We start from the raw sequence: 17,784 nt of genomic DNA on the forward strand, positions 1-17,784 counted from the left end.
GGAGGGCGGGCGGCTGTGAGGGCCTGCAGTCATTTATGAACTCGCAGTAGCAGCACCCAGCTGCAGGGCTCGGCGCGGCCAGGAGAAACGCGCTGTCCTGTCCGTGGAGGCCTCTGGGAGGCGGTTTCCTGAGAGGCAGGAGCTGTTCTGGAAAGAGCCGAGTTGGTCCAGGGATTGAGGTGGCTTCCTGTGTGGGGGGGGCTCAGTGGGTCTCTTCACGCCCAGCCCGCCATCTGAACTTGTCAAGGGCCCTAACCCTTAGCGCCCACCACTGGCGGGCAGGTGGGAATCAGGGGTGATGGGACCGGTCACGGGCAACAGAAGTGGGGTTACGGGTGGGGGGCGGGTGCCGTGTTTTTCCTCAATTACCTACAAGTACAGCCTTTGTCTGCCTTGTTGCTGGCAGAGAACCCGGGGGTGTTGGACCAGGAGCCCCAGCTGTGGGGTACGCTGCCTCTGTTGGCTCTGGGGCTCACGTGTGTGTCTGACTCCTTGGCCCTCGGCCAGGGCTGGGGCAGTGCAGCAGCCAGAGCCTCCTGCTGCCATGCCCGCCCCTTCCCTGCCGTCCCCGTGTCCACGGAAGCCACCACTTGGAACAGCCTCAGAACTACAGGGGCCCTGCTCAGCGGGGCTGTTCTGCTAGGAAAGGAAAAGCGACCCCAAGCCCAGGCTCCAGGTGGCCACGCTGGGCCTGGCATTCGGTTCTGCCTCCACCTGTGGTCTCGTTTCTGCCCTTGTGCACAGCGCAGATGCTCAGCCAGTCTGGGGGCTAGTGCACTAGTCCTGGCCACGCCCTGCTGGGCACCCTGTGTGCTCAGAGCCCCGTCCCGTGCAGAGGCGTCAGTCCCATCTCTGCGGGCTGGCCATGGGCAGGTGATGTGGGAGCACGCGGCTGTGGTCAGATTCTACAGCGGTGCCTTTCCCGTGGAGACGGACACCTCCGTGCAGCGCCTCGTCCCCCACAGACCTCCTGGCCCCTGCAGGGAGCCCCATGTGGTCACAGGAGAGGCTGCCCGGCTGTGCGCGGGCCTCGAGGTCGGGTCGTTTGTGGACGGCCCCCAGTCCTGCCTCCTGCCTGCTGCCCGACCCTGTTTCACTCCCTTGGGCTGGAAGGGAGGCTGGTCGTGCCGTCCACTAGGAAGACAGCAGCAGCATCTTAGACTCACCTGCTGTTAGTGACTTGCCCCCTGAAGCTTAGTGGGGAGCCGGGAGCCGGAGCTGGGCCCTGTGGCTGCCTCTGCGGTGCGGCCGCTCACGGTGCCGGGGCAGCGTTCAGCGCACAAGTGGGCGCGAGGAGCAGACAGGCGCCCCGCTGTCTGGAAACCCTGACACTTCAGATGGGCCCGCAGGCCTTGGCTTGTGTCTTTGGAACAACGGGGGTTTTTCAGCTGCCATCTGACGGTTGGCGTCACTCTGAGCAGGGCAAGAGCCGTTGCCGGAAAGTAGTTCGGTGTCGGAGCAGACGCCAGGAGGGATGCCCGCCTCCCGAGGACTCGCTCTGCACAGACCCGGTGCTCACTGGGTGTGGCTGGCAGGCTCGTCCCCCAGAGCTAAGCAGTGGTTCTTGTATGTCTGGATATTCACCCAGAACCCCGGCTCCTTTGCATCTCCTACAGGAGTTTGCTTCACAGGGCAGGCCATTCGGCCCTCCCTGAATTTCGGGGTGTGGAGCCTCGAGTGTCAGCTCTGCAGGAGCCGTGTAAGAAAGCTGACTCAGAAACCGTTTGTGCTGCGGCTTTTGCCTGCTCCTCAGTCGAGAGCAGCGGTGATGCACGAACCTCTGGTCGTGCTGGTCTGAATCTGGGAAGGCCCTAGAGTGGGCGTGGTCAGGGTCTGTGGCCGGCCCCTCACCTGGGCCGAGGCCGCCTGGCCCTCGGCACCTTTTGGAGGCCAGGGATGGGCCTGGCCGCTGCCCTCAGGCGGAAGGCGCCAGGCCCGGGCCGCACCGCCCCTCACCATGCTCTGCTCTGTCTGCGCCAGGTTGCAGTCCCTCGCACGTCACCGTGTACAGCGAGTACGGGGTGGACGTCTTCGACGTGTGCACCATGGAGTGGGTGCAGACCATCGGCCTGCGGAGGGTAAGGCCCGGGGCGGAGGGGAGGGCGTGGGCTGCTTCCCCCTGCTGTGCGTGCGGCTGCCTACCCTCTCGTTTCCAACAGATCAGACCGCTGAACACGGAGGGCACCCTCAACCTGCTCAACTGTGAGCCTCCCCGCCTGATCTACTTCAAGAGCAAGTTCTCGGGTGAGTGAGCCGCCGTCCCTCTGTCCTGCCCTCTGACCTGCCCGGCCTGGGGGCTGCCGTGACCGCGGTCACCCTCCCTCCTGCAGGAACCGTGCTCAATGTGCCCGACACCTCGGACAACAGCCGGAAGCAGATGCTGCGGACCCGGAGCAAGAGGCGGTTCGTCTTCAAGGTGCCGGAGGAGGAGAGGCTGCAGCAGCGGCGGTGAGGGCGGGGCCCGGCCGTGCCGTGGGCGGCCATGCCGTGGGCGGCCAGGGCAGAGCCCGAGGACTGCTCACGGTCGTGAATCCCAAAATGCCTTCTTCCCCAGGGAGATGCTTAGAGACCCAGAACTGAGATCCAGGATGATCTCCAACCCGACCAACTTCAACCACGTGGCCCACATGGGCCCGGGCGACGGGATGCAGGTGCTCATGGACCTGCCTCTGGTGAGTCCTGGGGGCATGCTCCCGTCCCCTCCTGCCGCAAGGGGGCCCCCCACCCTGCCAGCCTTTCTTCACTCTGCTCTGAGCAGACCCGGAGCTCCGGGCCCAGCCTCGGGCGGTGAGCCAGCGCCCTTCGCTGCAGCCCTGGCCGGGGCCACATAATTTGCTCCGTGACTATTAATGTTTCATGACAGAACTGGCTGTCAAAAATGGTTTCTAAATAACACCTCACTGTGAGCAGGTAACATTTTTTTCTCTTCACTCTAAAAACGATGGGTTTTCTGTAGGATTCAACGTGGTCTAAGATCACAGTTGCCGACTCTTAGCTCAGAGCTTAGCTGGCGTCACTGCAGAGCTTTCCGGGACGTTTTCCTCATGGAGGGCCCGGCCCGGCCCTGGTCACCCTGCAGGCTTCCCAGTCGGCCCACCCGCTGCTCAGCCGGTGCCCCGTGCTCACCTGCTGTTTTCTCTGCTCAGAGCGCGGTGCCCCCGGCCCAGGAGGAGCGTCCCGGCCCCACTCCCACCAGCCTGGCCCGGCAGCCCCCGCCCAGGAACAAGCCCTACATCTCGTGGCCGTCGTCAGGTACCGGGGCGCCCGGGGCGGGGCCTGGGGCTACGGCTCCTTTCCCCGAGTGACGCCTCCTTGTGCCCCAGGTGGGTCCGAGCCCGGCTTGGCAGCGCCTCTGCGGAGCATGTCCGATCCCGACCAGGACTTTGACAAGGAGGTAAGGCTGCTGACGTGGACGCGGCCCACGCGGAGCAGAACCCAAGCCCCACGCTGCCGTTCTTGGGGAAACAGGCTTCGTCTCCCTTGAGCAGCCACGTGGCCCAGGGGTAGTTTCAGGGGAGGGGCGGGGGCAGCTGCATCACTGCCCACGGAAGGAAGAGCAGCCCCTGCCCCAGCCGGCAGCCCAGCCAGTGGAGATGCTGCCGAGACCACAGGCCGGAGGGGCCGCTGGGGTGGGGCCGGCACCGGTGGCCGAGTCCTGGTCGCCTTCCTGAGAGAGGCCCAGCCCGCTCTTCCCTCTGGACTCTCACGGCTTGGCTGGCACACACGGTTCTGTCTCTAACTCAGGCAGCCCCTGGTCTTGGAGAGCCTTCCCTTGGCCTCTCCTTCCCCCTGATGGCCGCGAGGTCAGAGTTCAGGGACGCACGTGCTGAACTGGAGGGGCAGGTTGCACACATCGAGGCCTTTACCTGAGTGGATCGATGGCGAGCTGGCCCTGAGTCCTGTGTCCCGCGTCCTCCCCACACCCTCCTCTGGTGCAGGGCCGGCGGCTACGCGGCATCCGGCTACCGCCGCCTGCGTCTCCTGCCTGGGACAGCCCCGGCCGCCCTTCACGTGGCTGACCAGTGTTCTCTAGGGGCTGCTGGGTTTGTCTTGATCCACATTGGGCCCAGGGCTGGAGGCTTCACAGAGAGTGGTGTCCTCAGTGGCGCACGGCCCCTGTTTGTCCTGCTCTGACCTGGTTTGTGCTTTTAAATTGAAGTGAAATTCGCAGAAAGGAATGGCTTGGGGAGTGGCTGTTCAGTAGGTTCACAGTGCTGTGACTAGTCAGAGCATTTCCGTCACCCGACAAGGCAGCCTCTCCCACCGCCCGCCCTGCCCGGCCCATGGCCACCGCCTGTCGCTGGGGCCTGTTCTGGGCATTTCGTGTCGGGATCACACGGTGGGGCAGCCATGCCTGCTTCCCTTAGCATCACCGTGTCCGGTCTTCATGCTGCGGCCTGAGCATCTGCGGCCTGCTCCTTTTTAGTGCGAACATCCCCCAGGATGAGCACACATTTAGGAGTCCTTGGCCACGGATGGCTGCTGTGGGATGCTTCCCCTCTCGGCTGCTGTGAACGTGTGTGCACGACTTGTTTGAGTGCTGTCTTCACTTTGGGGTGTGGCCCTGGGAGTGGAATGGCCGGGTCACATGATGACGGTTTGCCATAGCAGCCGCCCCTGTTACCCGCACCCCCCGCAGGGCACGTGGGGAAGTTCTCTGCTTCTTACCAAGGCGCGTGGCCCCCCTTTTCTCAGGGGCCGTCCCAGCAGGTGTAACGCGGAGTCCCCGAGCCTGGGTGTGCGCTTCCCGAGTGGTGACTGGTTGCTGGGCCGCTTGTATGCTTCTGGAGCAACGTCTTCAAGTCCTTCCTGCGTCTCTCGTGGGCTGTTTGTCTTTTTGTTGGTTTGCGAGAGTTCTTCCTCTCTGGATACCAGGCCCCGTCGCTGTGTGGCTTGCGGATGTTTCCTCCCGTCCTGGGGGTGGTCCTCACCCTCCTGGTCACGTCCTCTCGTTCATGCACCGTTTCCAGTTCTCATGGAGTCCAGTCTTTGTGCTTATGCTTTCGATGTCAGACTTAGACCCGTTGCCACGTCCGCAGTCATGAGCACTTACTGTTTCCTCCTACGGTTTTGTGGGTCCCCTGACGTTCGCTTGCAGGCGCGTGAGGCAGCGGTCAGCTCCTTCCTGTGGGGGCCCCGCACTGTGCGGAGAAGCGGCTGTTCCTCCCGGCTGAGTGGTGGGGGTGCCTTCGGCACTGACACTGGCTGCAGGTGTGTGTCTCTTGGGCTCTCGGGGCTCCTCCTGTCTTGATGTCAGCACCCCCCGTTTTGATGAGTTGCTTTTGAAATAATAAGTTTGGGGAGTGGGAGTTCTCCAGCTTTTCTCACTCAATATGGTTTTGACTATTCTGGGCCCTCACAGTCGCATAGGAACTTGAGGATTGGCTTTTCCATTTCGGGGGGGTGGGCGGGACAGTGGAATTGCAGTCGGATTGAGCTGAATCTGTAGGTCACTCGAGGGAGTTGCTGTGTCAACAACATGTGGTCTCCGGCCGCGGCCACGGGAGGCCCTCTCATCACCGACCTCTGTCTCGCAGCCGCATTTCCTGGTTTCCGGGACCAGCCCTCTGGCCTCCTTGGTGAAGTGACTCCGAGCTGTTTGTTCTGTCGGACGCTGTTGTAAATGGATTGTTTCCTGAATTCCCGTTTCAGGCTGTCGCGTTGGTGTAGGAACACGGGAGCTCTTGGTGTGCGGTCGTGTTTTCTGTGCGCAGACTCGTGCCACCTGGGAGCAGGCAGCGTGGCCTCTTCCTTTCCCACTTGGTGCCTTTTCTCTCGCCTCGGTGCACTGGCTGGCGCCTGCGTGCGTTGCAGCGGCCGGGGAAGCGGGCAGCCTGTTCACCTCCGGTGCGGGGCTGGCTGTGGGGCTCATGGTCGCCCTTCACCCTGTGGGGAAAGGCCTCTCCTCTCTTCCTGGAGCATGCATCACGAGAGAGTGTCGTGTCTGGGACTGGCGACCACGGCGTCCGTGTCTCACTGTGCGGGGCGCCCCCTTTGCCGCCTTAATTACTGTCATTGTGGGGCCCGGCTTGGTTCCTGATCTCATCAGCGTGTGCTCATCACAGGAAAGGAGAGAGCAGGTGCCCCCACAGACACCCCGTCGGGCTGGGCTCCCACTGCGCAGGCCCTGGGCGATGCTTCTCACGTTGTCCCTTTGTGTTAACAGCCGGATTCCGATTCCACCAAACACTCAACTCCTTCCAACAGCTCCAACCCCAGCGGCCCCCCAAGCCCCACCTCCCCCCACAGGAGCCAGCTCCCCCTTGAAGGCCTGGAGCCGCCGGCCTACGACGCCTGAAGCCACCGGCCACCACCTCGTCACCACGGGCCCAGGAGCCACATGGCTCTGATGCCAGTGCCAAGACTGAGCTGACCCCCTAGTGTTGTCCACGGAGATGCAGAATGACTTGTAGATGAGACGCAGAAAACTCTATTGTAACGTGACCGTTCATGCCACGCTGCTCAGGGCCGTGCACCTGACCCTTCGTCCCCACCAGACGGGTGGGAAGGTGCCGGGCCCGCAAGGCTGCCGCTCAGACCCCGCAGCCCTGGCACTCTGCTTAGGAGGCAGGCAGCTCAGCCGGACCGCCTGCTCCTCCCCAGCGCCGTCCTAGAGCTGGAGAAGGTAGGAAGCCATGTCATCCAGCGTCTAGTCCTGAGGACAGGAGCACGGAGGCTGGCCAGGCCTTCCGTTCACTAGCCGTTGCATCGTCTGCTGCAGAAGTCTTGCTGCTGACCTTGGACCATGGATACAGGCCTGTGAGGGACGCCGCCCAGCCTGGTCCCCTGTGTGTGAGTCCCTTCCCGGTCACAACCACAAGTCACCAGTACCTACTACTGTGAAGTCGGCTGTGCTGTTTCCCACTCTCTTCCCAGCTCCCACCTCCATGGAGCAGGTGTCCTGGTGCAGCCAGGCCCCGCCCACCCGCCCGGACTCCCCATGGAGCCGGGTTAGCACCTGTGGGGCCCTTAGACGCCCTCTGCACATCGTCCTCCCCGGCCTTTTTTCACGCTCACCTCCCCGTGTCGCGTGCGTAGCCAGGTCTGTGGCCGTCCCGGGAGAGGTCGAGTCCCTGGCCAGTGCACAGCGCATCTCAGCCAGGACGCTGCTCCCCGCTGCCCGGCAGCTCCTGGGATGCTGTTGACGGCGAGCACTTCCTGAGGCGGCACAGTGCGCGGCTCCAGCGGGCCCGTGGGCACCAACCCAGCAGCTGCCCGCCACCCACCCCTGGGCCTCTGCTGGGGCTGGCACCTGCTGGGGGTTCTGGTTTTTACTTTTTTAATGTAAGTCAGAGTCTTTGTAATTATTGAATCACCGTGAGAACATTTTGAACAATTTACCTGTCAATAAAGCAGAAGACAGCAGTTGTAAAGTTCCCACCGTTTGTCTGAGTGTCCCGGCGCCCCCGGCAGTGCCGGTGCTGGGAAAGCGCCCTCTGCCATTCCCGTGCCGTGGGGCAGGACTGGCCGGAAGGGACCTCGCCTGCCAGGCGGTGTCGGGGAGCTCTTGGGGGAAGCGGTGCCAGGCAGGTGGCTCCCGGCCCAGAACAGCAGAGAATCCTGTCCACCCGCAGGCGCTGGCCCCTCGATGCTGGCGGACAGGCTGGGGTGGTGACCACACCGACTCTGGCCCAAGAGGGTCTGTTTCCCTCAGGGCAGGGCGCGCCTGGTGGGTTGGGGGGTGTGCCCTGCAGAGCCCCCGGGAGTTCGGTGACGGGGCAGTGACAGGATCTGCCAGAGGCAGCGCCAAGCCAGCCAGCGCCCAGCCTAGAGATGGCTAGAGCTCCCATCTTGTCCCCCAGGGAGACCAACGCCTCCAGGTGTGTCACTTAGCACCGAGGCCCTACGCACTGGGGGGCTCCCACTGGGGGGGGGCTCCGTGGCCACAGTGGGGAAGGAATTGCAGAAATTGTAGGAGCTCTGGCTGCAGAGTTCTGCCCCAGGGGGTTCATACCCTGTCAGCTCCCACTGTCTGGGCCAGTCCCATGGCCCTGCCCTCCCAGGGAGCAGACTGCAGTCCCCCCAGCCCGAAGCAAGCAGCTGGGGAAGGGAGCCCTGCCAGGAGGGCTAGAGTTAGGGGTGTTAGGGTTGGATCCGCGTTAGGATTAGGGTTATGGTTGGATCTGTTTTAGGGTTTGCATTAGGATTAGGGTTATGGTTAGGGTTGGACCTGTGTTAGGGTTTACATTAGGGTTAGATCTGGGTTTGGGTTAGGGATATGGTTAGGATTGGACCTGGGTTAGGGTTAGGGGTACGGTTAGAGTTGGACCTGGGTTAGGGTTAGGAATAGGGCTAGGATTTGACCTGGGTTAGGATTAGGATTAGGGCTATGGTTAGGAATAGGGTTAGGATTTGACCTGGGTTAGGGTTAGGATTAGGGTTAGGAATAGAGTTAGGATTTGGCCTGGGTTAGGATTAGGGCTAGGGTTAGGGTTGGCCCTTGGTTAGGGGTAGCTTTAGGGTTGTACCCTGGTTAGGGTTAGGGTTAGGGATAAGGTTAGGATTGGACCTAGGTTAGGGTTAGGGTTAGAATTAGGGTTAGGATTGGACCTAGGTTAGGGTTAGGGTTAGAATTAGGGTTAGGGCTGGACCTGGGTTAGGATGAGAGTTAGGGTGTAGATCCTGGCCCCTGGTGTGATGTCGCCACAGGAGGTCAGGGTGGTGTGTGTGGATCCAGGTGCTAGACCACTTGTGGTGCAAGTTCACACACAGGCAGCCGAGTGGTTTTTTTCTGCGACCGGGGTGTGTGTGTGTGTGTGTGTGTGTGTGTGTTTGGGGGGATGTCCCCAGAACCACCCTCAGAATGGGGAGGGCAAGGCCTGGCTGCGACAGACACAGCTCCCCCCCACAGCTGCCCCTGCCCCCTGTCCCTGCACAGCCACTGAAAGGGACACGGGGGTCTCGGGTGCCCACCCCTGCCCCTCCCGGGTCCTTGGCATCAGGGCAAACCTGCCTCCTCCTGGGCGCCATCAGCCGACAGGCAGCCTCGGGCCTGCAGGCCGTTCACTGCCCTTGGCGGTGGCCAGGCGGCCCGTGGCCAGCGCTGAGGACCCTCCTTGCGTCCTGGCGGCACCACAGAGGGCGCCCGCGGCCCTCCCAGCTCCCAGCAGCCCGGGGACGCAGCGGTGTATCCACAGAAGTGGGTGCAGGGAACCCCTTTATTGGCGGCGCCCCAGGGGGCTGGCAAGAGGCGAGCACCCCGAGGCTGTGACCCGCATGGGCCATGGGCGAGGCGGGGCGAGGGCAGGTCAGGCCGCCCGGCCCCTCAGGCGTCCGTCTCGGTCGCACTGAACAGCGGGTTGACGAAGTAGCTCTGGCTGGTGCTCTCGGCGGCCGTGGGTGCAGGTGCCGGGGGCTGCGGGGGCGCAGTCAGGGCGTCGGGCGTGGAGCCGGCCACGGGGAGGCCCACCCCCAGCCCCCGGCCACGCACCTGCTGCACGGAGCCTGCCACGTCGAACACCGGGTTGTGGAAGCCCAAGGGCGTCTCCTCGCGCCTCCTCCACCTACAGGTGGGAACCCCTTGAGCCCCGCGTACCTGAACCCCCTCCCCCTCCCGGCTACCCTCCCCCCCCCCCCCCCGCCCCGCGCGCACCCGAGCCCTCCGCCCCGCCCCGCGTACCCGAGCCCTCCGCCCAGCGTACCCAAGCCCGCGTACTCGAGCCCCGCCGCGCCCCGCGTACCTGAGCTTCCCTGCGCGGTGCAGCAACAGCGCCCCTGCCGGCAGCACCAATAGCAACAGGAACAGCGCAGCTGCCAAGCCGCTCGCGAGCCCCACGCGCGACCCCGGTCGGTGCAAACCGTCCCCGACGGGCGCGCCCGACTCCCGGAAGGTCGCTGACAAGATCCCGAGGGCCTCCCCTGCCACGGAGAGCCGGGCTCAGTCTCTCCCGGGCGGGCGGGCGCGGGGATGGAGCTGGGCCGGGCCGCGCTTACCGTGCTCCGCGACGTCCGCCAGGAGGGCCCGGGCCAGCCGCCCCGCGCCGCCCGTCTCGGGCCCGGGCTCCGCCAGCACCACCTGGATCTCCGTGTCGGCCTCGCCCGGGGCCTCGCGGGGCTGGGGTGGGCGCGGCACCTTGGACACGGCCACCTGCAGCGCCTGGTACTGGGGCTGGGGAGGGCACAGGGTTGGCCCGGGAACTGCGCCCCTGGGACCTGCGGGGACGCGGGGGAGGGGGGGCAAATGGCGCCCGGGTGGGCGAAGCGTGGGCGCGCCCATGAGGAGGTGGAGCAGGCTCCAGGGTCCCCGACAGGGGAGGTGCCAGGCGGGGCAGGGGCGCCATTACCAAGGTCAGGAAGTCGCTCAGCAGCCGCGCCCGGTACCGCGCCAGGTCAAAGGCAGGGCCGTGGGTCAGCGACACGATGGCTCCTGCAACAGGGGAGCAGGGGTCGGCGCGGCGCCCGGGACCCACGGGGTGGCCCAGCCGCCAGGCGCGCAGGGGCCGAGCAGGGGCGCTCACCGCAGAGGGCGCAGCATTGCCCCTCGGGCCGGAGCGCGTCGCGGCAGGCGGCCGGCGGACAGTGGCCGCCCGAGGGCCGGAGCAGGGCCGCGCAGACCCAGGGCTGCACCTGCAGGCGGGAAGCCGGCTCAGCGCGCAGGGCGAGGCGCGGGGCAGCCCTGTCCCAGCGCCAGCCTCCCCCCGCGCGGAGCCCTCGCCGCCGTGGGCGCCCTCACCTCGGCGTTGCCGCAGACGCAGCCCGACGGGGCGGCGCAGGTCTCGGGGCGCACGCTCAGCGCGCCCGGCCCGTGAAAGCGCAGGCGGCCGGCGCGGGACGCCAGAAAGCCAGCCAGGTCCTCGTCGCTTGTGAACTTCTGCGGGGCCAGGTCACAGCGGAGTCACAGGCCGAGGAAGCGACAGCGGCTGAGCACTCGGGACGCGTGTCCAGACCGCGGGGGTGGGGGCGCCGGGGGAGGAGCCCGAGTCCCGCCCCGCACGGCCCCTCACCTGGCCCAGAGCCCAGACGCTGCCCACACGCAGGGCGCGGGCGCCCGGGCCGAGGCCCACCCGGAAGGAGGAGTCCGGCGGGAAGACCACGTCATCGTGGCGGCAGGGCACGCGCTCGACGTCCAGTGAGAAGAGGCCGCGCGCCGCGTCCCCCGAGCGCCACAGGCGCGGGTCGTGCCACGAGAAGCGGTCGGGGTCGAGGAAGCGCGCGGGGGCGCCTGCACCAGGGGACACGTGTCCCAAAGGTCCGCGGGGGACGCGCCCTCCGCGCAGACCCCGCCCCAGTCAGGCCACGCCCCCACCGGGACGACCCATCTGACAACGCCCTCTGATCAGGCCCCGCCCCCAGACACGCCCCAATCAGGCCACGCCCCCAATTGGGACGACCCCTCGGGACAACGCCCTCTGCCTGGCCCCTCCCCCAGATGCCGCTGCAGCCGGGGCCTCACCGGGGTCGCAGTCCGGGTTTACGCTGGTGTCCGCGGCACTGAATCCTGCCCCCGCGGCCAGGACGAACTCCCCGTCCAGGGGCAGGAGCTGCAAGAAGCGCCGCTGAGGAAGGGCACGTGGCGGCCCAGGCTCCAGAGGACCCTTGTGGGCGCCCACCCCGCGCCGTGTCCAAGGCCGAGGAGCGGGCCGGCGAGGCAGGCCTGGGGGCTCCCCGCCCTGGCCGAGTCGCAGACCCCGAGGGAGCAGGGCCGCGGGCCCAGGAGCCCAGCTACCCTGAGACCTGGGAGCACGGAGAGTTTGGGGTGACATTAGCCAGGGCCACTGCCTCACCCGTCACCCCTGAGGAACTGCACAAGCCAAGGGCTCGTGGGTTCCAAGCACCCACGCGCTGGGAAGTCTAAAGGCCCCCCTGGACGCTGTGAGGGAGGGAAGGGGTGCCAGGGGCGGCCTTGGAGTCCCCTCTGGCTCCACTGTGGCAGCCCATTCACCGGAACATTCACCTACAACCCAGGCCTCAGGTGTCAGAGGAAATACAGCAGCGGGAAGGCCAGGAGCCAAAGGACCGACTGGCCCCTCCCTCTCCCTTCCGAGCCCCAGGATCCTGCCCCTCCTCCTGTTGACCTTCCTGGGGGTTGGGCTGCGGCCCAGGGCCCAGCCTCCGGCCCCCACTTGCTGGGCAGGCCTGCTCTTCAGCTGTTCCCAGGCACCCACTGGGAAGCTGACACCCCGAGGGGCGCGAATGTGAGGTCCCAGGCCAACTACCTCCACACCTGAGGGTGCAGCAAGCCAACCCCGCCCACAGCCCAGGGGGAGCCTGGAGCAGGCCGGCATGGCAGCCTCCGGCCTCCAGGGCAGGGGCCACTCACTTTTGTAAAGAACCAAAGGGAAAGTATAAACTGTGGAAAACATGATACTTGAAAGGAAGAGCACAACAGGTGAGAGAAACATGAGTCTCCATGCAGCTGGAGAACAAACACCAGGCAACCTGAGCCTGATGCCAAGGAACTTTCCAGAAGGCAGCAGTGAAGGCCTGAGAGAGAACCCGCTCCCCCAATCAGGACAAGCTCCCACTCAGGGATAACGCTGGGCCTCCAGGCTCTTCCCACGGACTCCCCTTCAACTTCCAGGAGAGATGGGAGGGTCCAGATTGAAGTGTCAAATTCAGATCCAAGGGGTGGGGGAGGAGAGAGAATGTTTGAAGAAACAGCAAAGGTGACTTTTCCAGATTTGAAGAAAGAAACCAGATGGGAAGGCCTCATGGACAGCCTACGGGACCTAAGGAAAGTCACACCCAGACACGGGGCAGCAGGCTGGGCCCAAAGACACAGGACATCCTAGAAACTTCAGAGAGAAAGACCAGGTCACAGGGAAAGAAAAAAATTCAGAAATCAGTTTCTCAGCAACAACAATGGATTCAAAAAGCCAATCGAATAATATTTCATATATACTAGAGGCCGGATGCACGAAATTCGTGCAAGCGTAGGCCTCCCTTCCCCCAGCTGCCAGCACCGGCTTCTCTCTGGCATCGGGACCCAGGCTTCCCTTGCAGCCCCGGCTTCGTCCAGAAGGTCATTGGTCTAATTAGCATATTATGCTTTTATTATTATAGACTAGAGGCCCAGTGCATGAAATTCATGCACTGGTGGGGGGGTCCCTCAGCCCAGCCTGCCTCCTCTCACAGTCCAGGAGCCCTCAGGGGATGTCCTACTGACGGCTTAGGCCCACTCCCCATGGGGAGCGGCCCTAAGCTGCAGTCTGGCCATGGAGGCTCAGAGCAGGCGCAGTGTGTGTGTGTGTGTGTGTGTGTGTGTGTGTGTGTGTGTGTTCGCTGGGGACCTGCCCCCAGCCACGCCGCAGAGGCTTGGAGCAGGCGCCCCCTTGTGTTGATCTCTCAGGCTCTGGGCCGCACCCAGCTCCTCCTCCTGAGCTGGTCCTGACCATTACAGAGTCCCGACCTCATTTGCATATTACTTCTTTAGATAGATAGATAGATGATAGATAGATAGATGATAGATAGATAGATGATAGATAGATAGATAGATAGATAGATAGATAGATAGATAGATAGATAGGAAAAGAACTTTTCATCTAGAATTTTATATCCAGACAAACTCCCATTCAAATGCTAGAGCATAAAAAGTGCCCTCAGGCCTAAAAGACATGAGAAGGTTGCAACATGGGGACCTGTCCTGACGACAGGCTGGGGAAGGAGAGTGGGAGGGGCCCAGGGCTGAAGAGATGGGAAGTGGGGGTGAGATACATTGGTAATGCGTATTATTATCTTTTAAAGTTTTTTAAAAGCTGGGACTGAAATGTGATGGGGAAGGGGGAGGCCGAAGGAGTGGCGTGCACTGCAGAGCTCACGTGGCAAGGGAAGAAACGGATAGTGAAAAGCTTGAGAAATCAAAGGACCACAAACTTAACATGAAGTCTATCCATTTCTAGAAAAGTTTAAAACATCAAAATTGACACTACAACCAACAGAGAATTTGAACAGGCTAGCAAGGATGAAAGATATTAAAATGTTGGCCAAAGACCTCCGATTTTCAAAATACCCAGTCCACATGTTTTTACAGGCAAAGTATACCAAACTCGCAATGATTTCTTCTTACAGAAATGGTTATGGGAAACAGGAAGGAGGACTGGAAACTGCCCAGTCCATTTTATGAGGCCGGGATGATCTCAATTCCCAAACCAGATGAAGGACATTCCAAGATAAGAAAAAGTACAGGCCCATTTACTCAACACGGGCATGCAAACGTCCTAAATAAAGTACTAGTTCACTAACAGCAACAATGTGTTTTGAAAATACATGGTGTTCAGCCCAGCCCGTGTTGCTCAGTGGTTGAGCATCAACTCATGCACCAAGAAGTCACCGGTTCCATCACCGGTTCGATTCCCCAGTCAGGGCACGTGCCCAGGTTGCGGGCTAGACCCTCAGTAGGGTCACGGCGTCACTGGGTGTGCAGGAGACAGCTAATGGATGTGGATGTTGATCTCTCTTTGATGTTTCTCTCTCTCCCTTACCCTTCCTCTCTCTCTAAAAATCATTAAAAACATTAAAAAATACAAATACATGGTGTTCAAAGGGTTCATGCCCCAGGAATGCGGGAAGGCAGCCTGGGACCTCGCGCTGGTAGGTGTGTATGCTGGTGCCCCAGCAGGTGGCAGTGAGAGCCTTGTGCTGGGCAAGTCAGTCTGGCTGAGGGAAGGCAAGAGGGCGCGTTTGAAGAAGTGGCACCTGCGCCCAGCGGGAGGACAGTCTTGCAAGGGTGGCTCCGCCTCAGAAGACCTCACCAACAGGCCAAATAACGGAGGGGAGAGAAGTCACATCTCATCGACGCAGGAAAAATCCGAAAAAGCCAACAACCTGCTTGTGATTGCTACACACTGCTAGCAAACTCGCTCTGGCCGCAGCGCATTGGTGAGAGCGTCACCGCACAGGCCAAGCTGTGGCTTGATCCCGGTCAGGGCACACACAAGCAGCAACCAATGAAGGCGGGACAGCAAATCCGTTTCTCGCTCTCAAATCAGCTTTAATTTTTCAAACTGCTAGCAAACTAGCAGTGGGACAGAATTTCTACAACTGGATAGTTTTTGTACCAAACCCGACAGCAGACTGGGCAAAGGGTAGAAACGGGACGGGCAAGGGGCCCAAGAGGAAAAAAGTCACAGGGAGAGGCTTCCAACCTGAGGAACACACATTAAACCCGGTGTGTGTGGGGGGGGGGGGGGGGGCTGAGCGCTGTGGAGGGCCGTCCAGCCAGGGTGGGAGGTCCCTCCACCTCCCACGGGGACTCCTGGGCCATCGCCCCTGTCCCTTAGCCCCTGACTGTTCCCACCCCCCAAGGCCGAGGAGGCTGCAAGGATCCCTGTCTCAGCCCCGCCCCCATGTCCTAGCCCCGCCCCCACATCCCAGCCCCCATGCCCTAGCTCCGCCCCTACATCCCAGCCCCGCCCCCATGTCCTACCTCCACCCCCACATCCCAGCCCCGCCCCCATGTCCTAGCTCCGCCCCACATCCCAGCCCCGCCCCAAGTCCTAGCTCCGCCCCACATCCCAGCCCCGCCCCATGTCCTAGCCCCGCCCCCAAATCCCCGCCCCGCCCCCCCGTCTCAGCCCCGCCCCCCTCACCATGTTCGAGACGCTGTGACCTCCTCGCACCAGGACTGACACCATCTGCGGGTAGAAGGAGAAGCGGCCTCAGCGGCGGGCCCACTGGGCCGACACCCCCCGGACCACGCGGGACCGAAGGTTCGAGCCTCCTCCCGGTTGGGCCCAGGCACCTTGTCCGCCGGGAACTCCACGGCGGCGCCTGCGCAGGGGGTCCGGTTCTGGCTCCAGTTGTCCGCATTGTCGAAGTCGGTGTTGGGGACCCAGATTTTGTAGGCGGCCCTGGTCAGCGCTGGGGAGGCGGAGGCTGAGTGCTCCCCGCGCCGCTGGCCTGCGGGGCCTCCCCCAGACTTCCCGTCCGGGGATGCGGGGGGGACGACCTCCCCGGTGAGGCGCGGCGGCGACACGGGGCCCACAGCCAGGCACCGAGGGGTCCCCGCGGGAACCCGCCCCGCCCTGAGGAGCTCCTATTGGCTCTGCAGAGCCCGCTCAACCGTGCCCTCCTCCAGGACGCCCGCCCCCCGTTTGGCCCGGAGCCGGAGCAGAGGACCCGGCGGGGGGCACCGGGACACCGAGGGCCGGCGGAGGAGAAGGGGCGGCAGGAAGGGCGGGGCGGGAGCCGGGACTGAGACGGGACAGCGGAGCTGCAGTCCCTCAGCTCCCGGCGGTGGGCGGGCCCCGAAGGGGAGGTCAGCGGCGCCTCGGGAGGAGAAACCGAGGCAGCGGCGGAACCCCGCGGACTCCCGTGCGCGGCCACCGCTTTCCGCGGGGATGAGGGCGGCGCCAGGGCAGGCGGGTGCGTCTGGCCGGGCTCCTCGCCCCCCCGCCACCTGCGGGGCCGGCTGCTGGGACGGAGCCGCTCGCCCCCGGGGACCCGGGCCCTAGGCCGGGAGCCGCGCGGCCCCAGCGCGCCCGCTTACCGCAGAGCTGCAGCCCCAGCAGCAGCCGGCCCAGCGCGCCCCTCGCGCCCATCGCGCCCCTCGCGCCGCTCCGCCCGCTCCGCCCGGCGCCCAGGACTTTGCCCGCGGGGCCACGTGACCGGGCGGGCGGGCGGGGCCGCCGGGCGGTTACACATTCACCCACAGGCCGCCCCGGCCGCGTCCGGTTCCTCCGAGGGCCCGCGGCCTCTTCCCCCACGTTCCGCCCCCCTGCCCATGAAGTGGGTGTGTTGGGGGAGAAGACCTGGGGCTCCCCCTCGCTGTCCGGGTGTGAAGGCGGAAGGCGGAAGTCCGCCCCCCTGGGGGGCTGGTGTCCACTCCGCCAGGCGGGCCCTCCTGCCTCCGGCGGGCGGGCTGTGGCCCCGCTGATGGCGGGCAAGGCGAGCACGGGGCGTGGCGGAGGGTGCTGTGCTGGTTGCGGACGAGGGCGATGGATGGATGGGAAATAGTCAGCCAGTGAAGGAAGGAATGAGCGGTTGGTGATGGGGCGGATGTTGGGTGGGGATGGAGGGCTGGGTGCAGGGGAGGTGGGTGATGGAGGTTGGGTGGTGGGTGGAGAGGGGAGGGGGTAGATGAAAGGTAGGATAAGAATGGCAATTGGGCCGAAAACCAGTTTGGCTCAGTGGACAGAGCGTCGGCCTGCGAACTGAAAGGTCCCAGGTTCGATGACCGGGCATGTACCTGGGTTGCGGGCACATCCCCAGTAGGAGATGTGCAGGAGGCAGCTGATGGATGTTTCTCTCTCATCGTAACTCTTTTTTATTTTATTTTATTATTTTATTTTTATTTTTATTTATTTATTTTTTATATATTTTATTGATTTTTTACAGAGAGGAAGGGAGAGAGATAGAGAGTTAGAAACATCGATGAGAGAGAAACATCGATCAGCTGCCTCCTGCACATTTCCTACTGGGGATATGCCGGCAACCAAGGTACATGCCCTTGACCGGAATCGAACCTGGGACCTTTCAGTCCGCAGGCCGACGCTCTATCCACTGAGCCAAACCGGTTTCGGCTCATCGTAACTCTTTATCTCTCTCCCTTCCTCTCTGTAAAAAATCAATAAAATATATTAAAAGAAAAAAAAAAAAGAATGGCGATTGGATAAGTGGACGGGTGATGGGTGAGAGAGAAAGAAAGTGCAGGCGTGGCCTGTGTGCAGATGGGTGTGCAGAGACGGTGTATATGGATGGTGGCTGGGTGAGATGGGTGGAGTGAGAAAGGCCGCGGGTTTTGGATGGTAGAGGCGATCGAATGGTGATGATGGATTGATGGTGGATAGATTAATGGGGACTGGGGTTTAGATGAATTGTGAATGACGGTTAGTAGAGAGATGGTGG

The 17,784-nt window shown here is 63.2% G+C and overlaps 2 protein-coding genes across 2 annotated transcripts in view; one reads left to right on the forward strand and one right to left on the reverse strand.

Annotated features, from left to right (window-relative positions):
* Positions 1-7,376, forward strand: part of CDC42BPB (CDC42 binding protein kinase beta) — an 87,318-nt gene extending 79,942 nt beyond the window's left edge. Inside the window, exons 31-37 of the mRNA XM_036306447.1 lie at positions 1,981-2,078; positions 2,160-2,244; positions 2,331-2,448; positions 2,555-2,672; positions 3,147-3,252; positions 3,324-3,394; positions 6,167-7,376. Coding sequence (XP_036162340.1) covers positions 1,981-2,078; positions 2,160-2,244; positions 2,331-2,448; positions 2,555-2,672; positions 3,147-3,252; positions 3,324-3,394; positions 6,167-6,298 — 728 coding nt within the window. The 3' untranslated portion in view covers positions 6,299-7,376. The remainder of the gene's footprint in view (positions 1-1,980; positions 2,079-2,159; positions 2,245-2,330; positions 2,449-2,554; positions 2,673-3,146; positions 3,253-3,323; positions 3,395-6,166) is intronic.
* Positions 7,377-9,144: 1,768 nt separating this feature from the next.
* On the reverse strand, positions 9,145-16,494 carry AMN (amnion associated transmembrane protein). The gene is made up of 12 exons (XM_036306446.1): positions 16,427-16,494; positions 15,680-15,798; positions 15,528-15,572; positions 11,393-11,480; positions 10,944-11,161; positions 10,673-10,810; positions 10,458-10,566; positions 10,284-10,366; positions 9,934-10,108; positions 9,681-9,858; positions 9,431-9,503; positions 9,145-9,355 (listed from the first exon to the last, which is right to left on the reverse strand). Exons 1-12 carry the CDS (start codon positions 16,476-16,478, stop codon positions 9,266-9,268), a joined length of 1,368 nt encoding a protein of 455 aa, XP_036162339.1. The 5' UTR covers positions 16,479-16,494; the 3' UTR covers positions 9,145-9,265.
* Between the last annotated feature and the right edge of the window lie 1,290 nt (positions 16,495-17,784).

Source organism: Myotis myotis, unplaced genomic scaffold, assembly GCF_014108235.1.
Source record: "Myotis myotis isolate mMyoMyo1 unplaced genomic scaffold, mMyoMyo1.p scaffold_m19_p_41, whole genome shotgun sequence".
Lineage (NCBI taxonomy): Eukaryota > Metazoa > Chordata > Mammalia > Chiroptera > Vespertilionidae > Myotis > Myotis myotis.

Excerpts from the sequence above, each read along its gene's own strand:
- AMN (XM_036306446.1), bottom strand. The coding sequence starts at position 16,478 with ATGGGCGCGAGGGGCGCGCTGGGCCGGCTGCTGCTGGGGCTGCAGCTC. Across the intron at positions 10,567-10,672 it reads GCGTCTGCGGCAACGCCGAG|GTGCAGCCCTGGGTCTGCGC; the intron begins GTGAGGGCGCCC and ends TCCCGCCTGCAG. Across the intron at positions 10,109-10,283 it reads TGAGCGACTTCCTGACCTTG|CCCCAGTACCAGGCGCTGCA; the intron begins GTAATGGCGCCC and ends TGCCCTCCCCAG.